Source organism: Cucurbita pepo, unplaced genomic scaffold (assembly GCF_002806865.2).
Source record: "Cucurbita pepo subsp. pepo cultivar mu-cu-16 unplaced genomic scaffold, ASM280686v2 Cp4.1_scaffold000330, whole genome shotgun sequence".
Taxonomy (NCBI): Eukaryota; Viridiplantae; Streptophyta; class Magnoliopsida; order Cucurbitales; family Cucurbitaceae; genus Cucurbita; species Cucurbita pepo.
This window is the reverse complement of record NW_019646573.1, coordinates 1-15,556: the sequence shown is the minus strand read 5'-3', so window position 1 is coordinate 15,556 and position 15,556 is coordinate 1. Positions and strand designations below refer to the sequence as shown.

Here is a 15,556-nt window from a genome sequence, read left to right as displayed (position 1 = left end):
TTATTATTTAAAAGAAAAGGCAATCTTTTGAGTTTTTATATTCATGAGAATCACCATCTTCGAAATATTTGCTAGGAGGAAGTAATTCTTTTATTTTTATCATAGCATCAAAGCATATCTTACAAGAAAGTGCGAAGGCAAGAGTCACTTAAATTGAGTAGGACACTTGGGCGACAGTCAATGAGAGTCACTCCATCTTTATTAAAGCACAATATGATTTCGACTGTTTTTAGTTTTTATATTGATGTTGCAGCGGATGCCTGACTTCTTTCCTCTTGTGACTTGAATGACACCTTTGATGACATGATATTGGTGGGATGTGCTGCCGGTCGGGCCGAGTTTACGGTATTGAAAATGGCCAATAGGACCCGTATATTTGGAGTTTGTACAAATGTTCAAAGTTGTTTGAAAATATTGAACATGTTTAAAAACATTCTCGAAACATGTTCCATGTTTATCTCATTGACATATCCAAAAAGCTTGGTAAGCAAATATTGGTTCAAAAGTGGTTTCAATGCATCAAATGCCTCAACTAAAAAAACCACTTAGGATATGAATGGAGAAAACAAAAAGTAAATTACCTGGATACTTGACATTACCAATTCTTAGAAATTAATAAAAAAACAAATTAAATAATAAAAAAAAATTAAGTCTGGAAATATAATGTTTCATACTTTATACATACAAATTGATTTTATATTTCGAGGGCATTTGCGAACATGACTTTCGAATTATATACAGAAAAATGTGAAAACCAACCAACAAAAAAATTGGGATTCAGTTTTTTTTAGAGCAATAAGAAAAAAATGGAGAAAGATATTAGTTATTTGTTTTTAAATGGAGGAAAAGACCCTCATTTTTTCGATGGTAGCATGTGGTACTTATTATTTCGAGAAAAATTTTGTTCCTTGATAAACAAGTTTGGCATTGGTGTAAGTTGCTTGGGCAAAAACCAGAACTTGGTTGGAATTGGTTTAATACATTTATACACGTTGTCGGTGGCCATTGTTAAACCATTTCAAAGTATTGAAATTGAACATTTACGAGCAAGATTAGAGCGGAGATGGATGGTATATAGAAGATATCTTTTATATATATATATATATATATATATATAATAATAATGAGAAAGGATGGTATATAGAAGATATGGTGGTTCACTCTCCCATTCATCATCAAGAACTCGCACTCCATGAAAAAGGGAGAAAAATCAAGAAATAGTATTCATCATTTTTTAAAAATGGTGAATTTGAGATTCTAATTTTAGAAAAATGAAACATTTCATCCCAAATTTAAATTAAGTAAAGATCAATTTGAGTTTTTAAATTAAATTAATCATTTTTATAATTAAATTGAAAAAAAAGTACAATAATAATTGTTAGATGATAATATGTAACGACCCTCCTTTCAAGGAACTCGAGTCAAGGACGGTTACTTACTCACATGGAAATAAGTAAAAATGCGTAAAATTTAAAACTTTTAAACGTATATGCACATAACGAAAATTTAGATTAAGTACTATATGGTTCGAAAACACATCACAAACGGACGACTCACACAACGCACACACAAAAGAATGACACTAGTAGTCCATGAAATCCAGAAATACTAACAAAACATAAAAGGTTTGTAAGTAAAACATATCGATAAAGCACATGACACCGATGTAGCCCGAAACTCCATAGCCCCTAGCTCATGATGGCTATAGGCATTTACTAGGCTACACCCTAGGTTTACTCATTCTATTTCTTGGTTTTCGGTCCCATCTAGACCTACAGCCCTCTGATTATTCTTATGTTCTCTAGGTCTCCTAGTTAGTTGTTTCTACTAGTCTCTCATCATCATAGTCATATCTCAGAGTTCTCGAGGTGCAACCTCTGTATAGATCTCATAGGGATCATGCATGTTAAGGTTAAACCAACTCTAAGGTGCAATTGTGGACCGCTACCACTCGCGACGGGTTCACCAAAAGAAAGCTAACTGGTACACTTCATAATGGTCCCCAACAGGGCACAAATCATATATCCTAAAACATCATAGGCTAGTTCTATGGTTATCCGGACCCCTGACAATCGAGTCAGGTTTATGAGGGGTTAGTTGGTGAATCCCTATCGTCCCCGTATAACCGCATAAATCACATGCATGAACAATAAACATAACCAACTCATAAGGTACAGCTTGGACCTCTGTCGCTCATGACAGGCTCACTACAGGAAGCTAACTTGGAAACTTTGTAGTAGTCTACACATGGTACAATCATAAATTGTAAACTATCATAAGCTAATTCTATAGTTATCCAGATCTCTGACAATTGAATCTAGTTCACAATTAAGAGTTAGTTGATGAATCCCAAATTGTCCTCATATAACTGCTTACATCATAAACATATGAAATAGAGACATAACATAGTTATCTAAACATGGATACCTAGTTATGAATTTCAGTTCATAAGGCAGTGCATACACGTTTAAGTAGATATACATAATTACATTCAGCATGTGTCATCTCAACTTTCTATGCTCAAATTCCTGGGATATGTTTCTTAATCATACTTCCTTGCATACCAAAAACTTAGTTACATTAAGGTTCCGGTTCCACTTACCTGGAAAACATGACAGTCTTAGTTGGTATTTTGGTGGTTACAAAATTTACCAAACTCCTCAAATAAGTCCTACATTGGTCAAAAATAAGGAATACCATGGAAAAGGTGCCAAAATCAGAGTTAAAACAGGTGAATTACTCAAAAGGGGCGAAATCCCAATTAAGCCGGGCAGGGCCTGGCCTGGCTGCAACCTCGGTCGCGCGCGTCGTGTTGAGCCACACGAGGCACATGCCCACGTTCGACCGGCGTTGATTGTTGTTTTTTAAATAACAGAACGTTACATATATACATGGATGAGAATCACCCATCTTCGAAATATTCGTTGACAAGAAGCCATTCTTTTATTTTTTTTTTTTTCTCAGCACCGATGCACATCTTAGAAGAAAGTGTTAAATAACAGAACGTTACATATATGCATGGATGAGAATCACCGATCTTCGAACTATTTGTTAACAAGAAGCAATTCTTTTATTTTTTCTTATCATCAATGCACATCTCAGAAAAAAAAATATAAGGCAAGAGCCACTTAAATTGAGTTGGGCACTTCTAGCAAATGTACAGTTGAGAGTCAATCTTGATTGAAGTACAATGTGATTTCATACCATTGACTATTTTTAGTCATTAGTCATCATATTCATGTTGTAGCAGGGGTCTGACTCCTCTCCTGTTGCAGCCTAATGACACCTTCAATAACAGGATATTATAAATTGAGTCATTTTACACCTTATAAATAAACAAATGACATACAATAATTTGTTTAATTTCAAAAGTAAAACCACTCATTTTAATTGAATTTATAAAATTTTAAAATTCCCATATTTAACCCAGGTTGATTTTATAAGGACATTTGAGAAATTATATGCTGAAGAAATGTGGGAAAAAAAAAATTGGGTTTAGTTTGTTTAGAGCAACAAGAATAAAAGGGAGAGAGTTATATGTTTAAATAACCTCCCTCGTATGTACTTTATTCTTTCGAAAAAATAAGTGATATTTATACATATGGTCGATGGCTATTGTTGAACTAAGTATTAAAATTGAGCATTTATAAATAAGATTAAAGTGGAGATAGAGAGTACGAAGAGATGATAGAAAGATTTAGATGAAGAGAATAATGAAAAAGGATGTTTTTAGAAGATTAAGATTGTGAAGATGAAATGACAAATATATAGAAAAAATGGAAAGGAGTAGAATTAACTCTTTAAGCACCTATTATCTTATAAATGGGATTGAAAATGCTATATTCATTCTGTTTAAATAGGATAATTTAAAAAATTAGGAGACTACTAACTCAATCTAAAATATACTACCAATCAATCCCCGAAAAAAATATTAGATATCTCATATATATATATATATATATATATAATTAATTAATTATTATTCCACAAAATTTATTCTCTAAATATATTTATATGTTAATAATAACTTAAAATCTACGATAAAAGAAAAAATAAAGAAATAAAATCAACTAACAAAAGTAAAAAATAGGAAACAAAATCAAAATTTGTGAATTTGAGATTCCTAATTTTAGAAAAGTGCAACAAATTTCATCCCAATTTTAAATTGGAAGTAAAATAAATTTTAGTTTTTAAAATAAAGTAATCATTTTTATAATCAAATTGAAAAAAATACAATAATAACTATTAGATGATAATATGTAACGGTCTGATTCACGAGGGACTCAAGTCACATACTGTTACTTATTCACATAAAAATAAGTAAAAGTGCATAAAATTTATAACTTTTGATCGTACATGCAAATACATAAAATTTAAATTAACTATGATATCGTTCGAAAACATATCACAAACTGAAGACTCACACGACACACATAAAAGAATGTGACACTAGTAGTCCTTGAAATCTAGAAGTACACACTAAACACAAAAGATTCGTAAGTAAAACATATCAATAGGGCACATAACACCGATCTAGCCCAAAACTCCATAGACCCTAACTCGTGTGCACCTCCACCTCGTCCGCTCTAGCAAGCCTCATATGAAAGAAAATTCAGAGTAGCAGGGATGAGTATCTAAACTATACTCAGTAAGCAACTTGCTAGTTGTTCATAGTTTGCTATCGAGTTTTGTTAATCTTAGTTAGTTCATTCGGTGTCTTATCCTCATTAGGGGGTTTGGTTCCCAAAATAGGCATTTCCTACGCTACACCCTAGATTTACTCATTCTATTTCTTGGTTTTCAGTCTCATGTGGACCTACAGCCCTCTAGGTACTCTTAGGTTCTCTAGGTCTCCTAGTTAGTCGTTTCTGCTAGTCTGTCATCATCATCATATCTTAGAGTCCTCGAGGTGCAACCTCGGTATAGATCTCATAGGGATCACGCATGTTAAGGTTCGACCAATTCTAAGGTGCAACTGTTCACGCCTACCACTCACGACGAGTTCACCAACTAGAAAACTTCTTAATGGTCCCCACAAGACAGAAATCATATATCATAAAACATCATATGCCAATTCTATGGTGTTAGGATTGCACAACAACGCACACCTCGATCTAGATGAACACAAAGAAAAGGATAGAGAAAATTGCAAGGAGAACTCTGGCTAAAAGAATTTTTTATTGATGACTTCAGGTATGTATAACAAGAGAGAGGACAGAGAATAGAAAGTACATTTCCAAAGCTTTACTGGACGGGATATATATATGGTTCAATCTACTAAATATAGCTTTACCACATTTAACCATCTACTATATATAGCTATTTACCATATATAGCTTTACCGGATATAGCTTTACCATATATGGCTTTACCAAATATAGCTTTACCGGATATAGCCGTTGACCAAGCTATAAATACAGGGAGCAGACTCCATAACTCAACAATTCTCCCACTTGGAGACTAATCCTACACCATACCAATTAGGGCTTTGCATAGCCTTAATTTTCCAACATCAACACATTTTGTCAACATGTCTGCTGGATTCTTTGCACCCTCTATCTTCTCCAAACACATATCGCCTTCTTCCACTAACCTGCGAGTGAAATGGTACCGTCTTCTAATGTGTTTTGTTCTTGAATGATAGACTGGGTTTTTCACCAACTGTATGGCACTCTGACTATCTGTATAAAGGATCTTCTTGCACTGCTTCCGGCCTAATTCTTCTAGATAGTCTGTCATCCATATCATCTCCTTTCCAGCTTCAGCTATGGCCACGTACTCAGCTTCAGTAGATGAAAGAGCAACGCATTTCTGAAGCTTAGACATCCAACTCACTGCTGTTCCATCTATAGTGTAGATATACCCAGATGTGCTCTTGCTGGAGTCTACATCTCCACTCAGATCAGCATCCACAAAACCTTGCAGAACTACTTTGCCATTGCCATAACAAAGTGTAGTATTGGATGTACCTCTCAGATATCTTAGAAGCCACTTCACAGCTTCCCAATGTTCCTTCCCTGGATTTGCCATGTACTTGCTAACAACTCCCACTGCATGTGTTATGTCAGGTCTAGTGCAGACCATAGCATACATCAAACTCCCAACTGCAGAAGCGTACGGAACTGATGCCATGTGCTCACGTTCCTCAACTGTCTTGGGAGATTGCCCCTTTGACAATTTAATATGATTTGCCAAGGGGGTAGTCCTGGGTTTAGCGTTATTCATCTTGAATTTGGACAACACCTTCTCAATGTACTGCTCTTGGGATAGATTTAATGTGCCAGCAGATCTATCTCGAGAAATCCTCATCCCAAGGATCTGCTTCGCTGCACCTAAATCTTTCATCTCAAATACTGAAGACAAGCTTGCCTTCAGGTGGTTTATCTCCCTCATACTTGATCCAGCAATTAGTATATCATCCACATACAGGAGTAGAAACACATAAGAATCAGTGTATTTCTTGAGGTAGCAACACTGATCCTTTTCACTTCTGTGGAAACCACTCTTGCTCATGAAGGAGTCAAACTTCTTGTACCATTGTCTCGGTGCTTGTTTCAGTCCATACAAGCTCTTATTGAGCTTACACACCATGTGCTCCTTGCTTGGAGCTGCAAATCCTTCGGGTTGTTGCATATAGATCTCCTCGTCTAGATCTCCATGTAAAAATGCCGTTTTTACATCCATTTGCTCAAGGTGCAAATTCTCCGATGCAACAATACTCAGTAGAATTCGGATAGTAGTTAATTTCACAACTGGAGAAAAGATCTCAGCATAATCAATGCCTTTTCTTTGTGAATATCCTTTAACTACTAACCGAGCCTTAAACCTCCTTCTGCCATCTGGTTCAACCTTGATTTTGAACACCCATTTGTTCAACAGAGCTCTCTTTCCTGTAGGCAACTCAGTCAGCACCCACGTATTATTCCTTTCAAGTGAGCTCATCTCATCATCCATGGCTTGCTCCCACTTAGTTGAATCTTCCACTTGTAGGGCCTCATCAAAGGACTCTGGTTCTCCTTCGTCAGTCAGCAACAGATAGTGTAATGAGGTTGAATATCTGTCTGGTGCTCTGGTAGTTCTGGATGATCTTCTCAACACCTGCTCAGGTGCAACTTGCTCCACGTCTGGTTCTTCAGCAATAGGATCAGCCACGTCTGGTTCTTCAGCAATAGGATCAGGAGTTTCTTGAGCTTCTGTTGTACCATCACTGTGTGAATTTTCTTGCCACTCAAATTCAACTCCCACTTGCTTCGTAGTCTCAGAGTTTATCTTCTCTCTGTCCTTGTACATGACATTTTCATCAAAGGTCACATCACAGTGTCTTAGGATCTTCATATTTTTCTCATCCCAAAACCTATACCCGAACATGTCAGAGCCATAGCCTATGAAGTAGCATTTCACAGCCTTAGCATCAAGCTTATCTCTCTTCTCTGGATCAACATGAACATACGCAGTACAGCCAAAGGTTCTCAAGTGAGAGTACTTGAGTTCTTTTCCTGTCCATACTTCTTCGGGCAATTTGAACTTCAAGGGTACTGACGGCCCTCTATTAATCAAATATGCTGCTGTGTTCACAGCATCAGCCCAGAATGCCTTTGGCAATCCAGAATGAATCCTCATGCTTCTTGCTCGCTCATTCAAGGTTCTGTTCATCCTTTCTGCAATACCATTTTGTCTTGCCTTACCGGGAATTGTTCTTATTAATCTAATTCCCTCAGCTGCACAAAATGTTATAAACTCTGATTTGTTGTACTCTCCTCCATTGTCAGACCTCAGGCATTTGATCTTCAAGCCGGTCTGATTTTCAACTTCAGCTTTCCACTTCTTGAAGGTGGTAAACACATCTGACTTATGTTTCAGAAAGTAAACCCATACCTTCCTGCTGAAGTCATCGATGAAGGTGACGTAGTACCTTGATCCACCAAGTGATGAAACTGGAGATGGTCCCCAGACGTCTGTATGGACCATTTCCAACCGCACTTTCTTCGGTTCTCTGGCAGCCTTTGTGAAACTAACTCGTTTCTGTTTGCCCATAACGCAGCTCTCACAAAGACCCATATCAACAGATTTTAAGCCTTCTAAAGCTCCTTTCGCAGTGAGCATCTTCATTCCTTTGACGCTCATATGTCCAAGTCTATTGTGCCATAGACTTGAATTGGAAGCACTCTCAGCAGCAGCAGTCATGTTTATACACTCTGCAGTAGTGTATAAGGTTCCAGATTTTGTGCCACGCGCAACAACCATGGCGCCCTTCACAATCTTCCAGGAACTCTTTCCAAACTCTGCTGCATAGCCTGTGCTATCCAACTGACCAATAGAGATCAGGTTCTTCTTGAGACCAGGAATGTATCTGACATCTTGTAATGTCCATTGATTTCCTGCTGGAGTTTGTATGGAGACATCTCCCTTTCCTTCAATCTCCAAGGTTTTATTGTCGGCAAGATACACCTTCCCGAAATTTCCTGATTTGAAATTTCGAAACAATTCCTTACTTGGAGACGAATGGAACGATGCACCTGAATCCAAAATCCAGGATTCAGCTGGGCTATCCACACTAAGGATTAAAACGTCCTCAGCATCTTCTGTTGTGTATATAGAATCATCATCATCTTCAGATTTATGATTCTGCTTCTTCTTTAGCTTTGTACAATCTGTCCGAAAGTGTCCTTTTCCCCCACAGCTCCAACACGTTACGTTGGGTTTGTTTGGAGATTTTCCCCGGTTCTTTGATTTTGAACGCCCATGTTTGTTTGAGCTCTTTGATTTGCTTCTTCCCCTTCGATCAACACTGAGAGCATTGCCTGATGAATCTCCAGTTTCCCGTTTGCGAATACTTTCGCTGAGAACTACATCTCGAATTTCATCAAACTTCAGTTTATCAGATCCTCGGGAACTGCTGATTGCGGCAACAACAGTATCCCATGACTCGGGTAAGGATGACATCAAAATCAACGCTTTAATTTCATCTTCGAAATTAATTTCCACCGAACCCAGTTGACTTATGATCATATTGAATTCATTTATATGATCCGCAACACGTCCACCTTCAGACATCTGTAGATTGAACAATCTACGCATCAAATACACCTTGTTCATAGCCGACGGTTTTTCATACATATTTGACAGCGCCTTCATCAGATCTGACGTTGTCTTCTCCTTGATGATGTTAAACGCCACGTTTCTGGATAGCGTCAACCGGATCATCCCTAAGGCTTGTCGATCCTTGAGCTTCCACTGTTCCGTGGTCATGGTATCCGGCTTCACCCCCAACAGAGGTTCGTGAAGATCTTTCTGGTACAGATAATCTTCAATCTGCATCTTCCAGAAACCGAAATCGGATCCATCGAACTTCTCAATTCCAATCTTTGAACTTTCCATCTTCACAGATCGTGGTGAATTTTGCCTTGCTCTGATACCAGTTGTTAGGATCGATACCAGTTGTTAGGATCGCACAACAACGCACACGCTCGATCTAGATGAACACAAAGAGAAGGATAGAGAGAAATTGCAAGGAGAACTCTGGCTAAAAGGATTTTTTATTGATGACTTCAGGTATGTACAACAAGAGAGAGTACAGAGAATAGAAAGTACATTTCCAAAGCTTTACTGGACGGGATATATATATGGTTCAGTTTACTAAATATAGCTTTACCAGATTTAACCATCTACTATATATAGCTATTTACCATATATAGCTTTACCGGATATAGCTTTACCATATATGGCTTTACCAAATATAGCTTTACCGGATATATTGACCAAGCTATAAATACAGGGAGCAGACTCCATAACTTAACATATGGTTATCTGGACCCCTGACAATCAAGCCAGGTTTACAGTGAGGGGTTAGTTGATGAATCCCTATCGTCCTCGTATAACCGCATAAATCACATGCATGAACAATAATCATAACCAACTCATAAGGTACAGCTATGGACCTTTGCCGCTTGTGGCAGGCTCACTACAAGAAGCTAACTGGGAAACTTCGCAGTATTCCCCACATGGTACAATCATAAATCGTAAACTATTCCGGACCCCTAAGAATCTAGTCAAGTTCATAATTAAGAGTTAGTTGGCGAACCCCTGACTGTCTTCGTATAATCGCATACATCAAAAACATATGAAATAGAGACATAGCATAGCAATCTAAACATGGATAACTAGTTATGAATTTCAGTTCATAAGGCAGTGCATACTCGTTTTAGTAGACATACATAATCACATTCAACATTTGTCATCTCAACTCATTATATGCTCAAATTCCTAGGATATGCTTCTTATATCATACTTTCTTGCGTATTAAGAGCTTAGTTTCATCCAAGATTCCGAAGTGCCACTTATCTGAAAAGTGTGATACTTTTTGTTCCAATTTATGTCTCTAGTGGTTCCAAAATTTACCAAACTCCTCAAATAAGTCCTACATTAGTGAAAAAATGAGGAATACCGTGAAAATGGTGCCAAAATAGGAATTAAAACTGATGAATTACTCAAAAGGGGCCAAACCGGCCCAATTAAGCCGGGCCGGGCCGGGCTACAACCCAAGTTGCGCACGCCTCATCGAGCCATGAGTTATATGCTTTAAATGGAGAGAGAAAAAAAAAAGTCCTACATTAGTGAAAAAATGAGGAAAACGGTGCCAAAATAGGAATTAAAACTGATGAATTACTCAAAAGGGCCAAACCGGCCCAATTAAGCCGGTCCGGGCCGGGCTACAACCCAAGTTGCGCACGCCTCATCGAGCCATGAGTTATATGCTTTAAATGGAGAGAGAAAAAAAAAAGTCCTACATTAGTGAAAAAATGAGGAAAACGGTGCCAAAATAGGAATTAAAACTGATGAATTACTCAAAAGGGCCAAACCGGCCCAATTAAGCCGGTCCGGGCTGGGCTACAACCCAAGTTGCGCACGCCTCATCGAGCCATGAGTTATATGCTTTAAATGGAGAGAGAAAAAAAAAAAGTCCTAGTGAAAAAATGAGGAAAACTGTGCCAAAATAGGAATTAAAATTGATGAATTACTCAAAAGAGGCCAAACCGGCCCAATTAAGCCGGGCTGGGCCGGGCTACAACCCAAGTTGCGCGCCTCATTGAGCCATGAGTTCTATGCTTTAAATGGAGAAAAAAAAAACCCATCCCATATATGGCCGCATGTGTACCTTATTATTTAGAGAAAATTTTGTTTATGGTCACACAAGTTTTTAGTGTAATTGCTCGGCCAAAGACCATGAATAGTGAATTTGGTTGGAGGTGGTATAACATAGTAGAGTTTTACATGTGGCTGGTGGCCATTGTTGAACCCGTATTGAAATTTAGCATTTACATGCAAGAGAGAGCACGAAGAGAGCATTTACATGCAAGAGAGAGCACGAAGAGATAAATATGAGCCATGATAGACAGAGTTAGAGAGCACGAATAGATGAATATGAGCTTTGATAGACAGAGTTAAAACATGGAGAGAATAATGAAAAAGGATGGTATATAGAAGATTGAAATTAAGAGTCGATAGAGAGTTAAAACATAGGCAGAGTTAAAACATAGGGAGAATAATGAAAAAGGATGGTATATAGAAATTGAAATTAGGAGTTAGTTGACGAATCCCAAACTGTCCTTATATAACCGCGTACATCATAAACATATGAAATAGAGACATAACATAGCGATCTCAACATGGATACCTAGTTACGAATTTCAGTTTATAAGGCGGTGCATACGCGTTTCAGTAGACATACATAATCACATTCCGCATGTGTCATCTCAACTCATTCTATACTCAACTTCCTAGGATATGTTTCTTATATCATACTTTCTTGCATACAAAGAGCTTAGTTACATCCAAGGTTACGAGGTTCCACTTATCTGGAAAACATGACACTTTTTGTTGGTATTTTTGTCTCTCAGTTCCAAAATTTACCAAGCTCCTCAAATAAGTCCTACACTGGCAAAAATGAGGAATACCATGAAAATGGTGCCAAAATCGGAGGTAAAATAGGTGAATTACTCAAAAGCGGCAAAACCGGCCCAATTAAGTCGGGTCGGGCCTGGCCTGGGTGCAACCTGGGTCGCACACGTCTTGTTTGGCCACCTGAGGCGCAGGCCCACGTTCGATCGGCTCTGGTTGTTGTTTTTTAAATAAAAAAACGTTACATATATGCATGGATGAGAATCACCCATCTTGAAACATTCGTTGGGGGCAAATGAACAGTCAATGAGATTCACTTTTTATTGAAGCACAATGTGATTTCATACAATTGACTATTTTTAGTCATCATAGTGATGTTGCAGTCTCGGTCTGACTTCTTTCCTGTTGCGGCTTGAATGACACCTTCAATGACATGATGTTGGTGGGATGGGCTGCCGGTCGGGCGAGTTTGGCGATGTTCAAAATGGCTAGTAAATCGTATTTGGGGTTTGTACTAATGTTCAAAGCTGTTTGAAAATATTGAACCGGTTTAAAAATAATGTTCAAAGCTGTTTGAAAATATTGAACCTGTTTAAAAATATTCTCGAAACATGTTTCATATTTATGCATTGGCCTATCCAAAAAAAACTTGGTTGCCTTCTTTTCCTATCAGGTTCCGAAATGGTTTAAGTGCATAAATGCCTCAACAAAAAAAACTCACTTAGAATATGATTCATTTATTGGAAGGAGAAAACAAGAGTAAATTAGACACGCGGTTATTTTTTTATAGAGATTTTACATTACAAATTTGTAGAAATTAAAAAAAAAATTAAAACAAAGAATAAAATAAATTAAGTCTTTACCGCATAATGTTTCATGAACTACGAGTAATTTTACACCTTATCAAAATAAACAAATGATATGACAATAATTTCTCTAATTTCAAAAGTTAAACCTGACTTTATAAAGTTTTAAAATTATAATCCCATATTTTACTTCATTTCACTTTAAATGTGATCCAGAGAAAACAAAAAGTAAATTAGACAACAAATTTTTTTTTAGGGATTTGACATTACAAATTCTTAGAAATTAAAAAAAAAAAAAAAATTAAAAAAAATAAATAAAAACAAAGAATAAAAAAAAATTAAGTCTTTTAACATATAATGTTCATGAACTACGAGTCATTTTACCCCTCGTCAAAATAAACAAATGATATGACAATAATTTCTTTAATTTCAAAATTAAATCACTAATTTTAATTGAATTTATAAAATTTTAAAATTATAATCCCATATTTAACTCCATACATACAAATTGATTTTATATTTCATTGTGAAATATAAAATATGAATAGATTGACTTTGATTTTGCATTTGTTATCGCATTTGAAAGTAGAAGCAAACCGGGTCTAATCTTTTTATATGGAAACGTTTGTTTAAAATCATTTCATAAAATTATGTCATAAACTTATACGTTGAAACAAGAGTCTTAAAGTAAAACGAAGGAAATATTTAAAGTAAATTAAAATCAAATGAAAATATTAAAAAGACAATGTCTATACTAACCTAAAATCTTAAAAAAAATAAAAAAAATAATAAATAAATAAATAATGCACTTACCATATGCAAATTTCATAGTTTTTATACATATGCCATCTTGCTTTTAGCTTGAATTTTTTAGGTTTAAACAAATGGTTTTATCAATTAAAATAGTGAACTTCAGTAATAGCATAAAAATTATTATTATCACGTTGAAATTTATCATTTTAAAAAAAGCAATCTTTTGAGATTTGTGCACGAATATGAATGGATGAGAATCAGTCTTCAAAATATTTTTTCATGGCATTAATGCACATCTTAGAAGAAAGTGCTAAGACAAGAGCCATTAAACTAAGTTGGGCACTTGCCGGCGACAGTCAATGAGAGTCACTCTGGTTGGATGCAAGTATCACGTCGGCTAATTTAGGGAATAAATTGAGTTGGGCACTTGCGGGCACACCGACAATCAATGAGAGTCACTCTTGTTGGATAAAAGTCTCACATCTGCTAATTTAGGGAATATTCATGTGTTTATAATCAACTCATACTATATTTATTTTTATTGGTATGATGCCTTTTGAGAAGCCCAAAACAAAGTCACGAGAGCTTATGCTCAAAGTGGACAATATCATATCATTGTGGAGAGTTATGTTCATCTAATATGGTATGAGAGCCATGCCCTAAACTTAGTCATGTCAATAGAATACTAAAATGTTGAACAAAGGACTCCAAAAGGGAAGGAGTCGAGCCTCGATTAAGGGGAGACGTACTTTGTTCGAGGGGAGGTGTTGGATGAAAGTCCCATATCAACTAGTTTAGGGAATGATCATGAGTTTATAATCAACGAATATTATCTCCATTTGTCTGAGGCCTTTTGTCATACTATTGTGAAGAGTCGTGTTCATCTAACAACTCAATCTTTATCAAAGCACAATGTGATTTCATACAATTGACTGTTTTTAGTCGGAGACCTGACTTGTGGCTTGAATGGCACCTTCGATGACATGATTAATATTGGTGGAATGTGCTGCCGATCGAAAAGTAAATTACACCGATAGTAGACCACTTAGAATGTGGAAGGAGAAAAAATAAAAGTAAATTACACCAATAGTTAGTAGTTATTTTCGAGGTATTTGACATTACCAATTCTTAGAAATTAAAAAATAAAAAATAAAAAAAAATAATAAAAAAAATTAAGTCTTAAAATATAATGTTTCATACTTCATACATATAAATTGATTTTATATTTCAAAGGCATTTGGGAACCTGACTTTCGAATTGATTTCTTATTTCGAAAGCATTTGGGAACATGACTTTCGAATTATATATATATAGAAGAAATTTGAAAACCAGAAATGCTTTCAAATAGAGGGAAAAAAAAACCTTATTTTCTATATGATAGTATGCTTACCTTAATTCTTTTGAGAAAATTTTGTTCCAATGGCAAACAAATTTGACGACCCTTTCCTAGCCGGCCCCTTTCTGGTTGCAGCTTGAATGGCCCCTTTCCTTGCCGACCCTTTTCCGGTTGCGGCCTGAATGTCCCATGTCCTGGTCGGTCCCTTTCCGGTTGCGGCCTAAATGGCCCTTTCCCGTTGCAACCAGGATGGCCCTTTTCCCGTTGCGACCAGGATGGCCCCTTTCCTGGCCGGCCCCTTTTCCATTGCGGCCTGAATGGCCCTTTCCCGTTGCGACCAGGATGGCCCCTTTCCCGTTGCGACCAGGATGGCCCCTTTCCTGGCCGGCTCCTTTCCGGTTGCAGCCTGAATGGCCCCTTTCCGGTTGCGGCCTGAATGGCCCTTTTCCTGGCCGGCCCCTTTTCGGTTGCGGCCTGAATTGCCCCTTTCTGGTTGTTGCCGGGAGGGCCCCTTTCCGGTTGCGGCCTAAATGGCTCCTTTCTGGTTGCAGCCTGAATGGCCCCTTTCCTGGCCGGCCCCTTTCCTTGATGGCCTCTTTTGGTTTGCGGCCTGAATGGTCCCTTTCTCGTTGCGTCCTGAATGGCCCGTTTCCTGGCCGACCCCTTTCCCGTTGCGGCTTGAATGGCCCCTTTCGTGGGCCGGCCCCTTTCCCGTTGCGGCCTGAATGGCCCCTTCCCCGTTGCGGCCTGAATGGCCCCTTCC

The 15,556-nt window shown here is 37.3% G+C and overlaps 1 protein-coding gene across 1 annotated transcript; it reads right to left on the bottom strand.

The window, feature by feature from the left end:
• Positions 1 to 14,903: 14,903 nt before the first annotated feature.
• LOC111785004 (translation initiation factor IF-2-like) lies at positions 14,904 to 15,514 on the bottom strand (the record flags this gene model as incomplete). The annotated part of the gene is made up of 1 exon (XM_023665490.1): positions 14,904 to 15,514. A coding segment is annotated over one exon (611 nt), but the record flags the coding sequence as incomplete, so codon positions are not given.
• Positions 15,515 to 15,556: the final 42 nt, after the last annotated feature.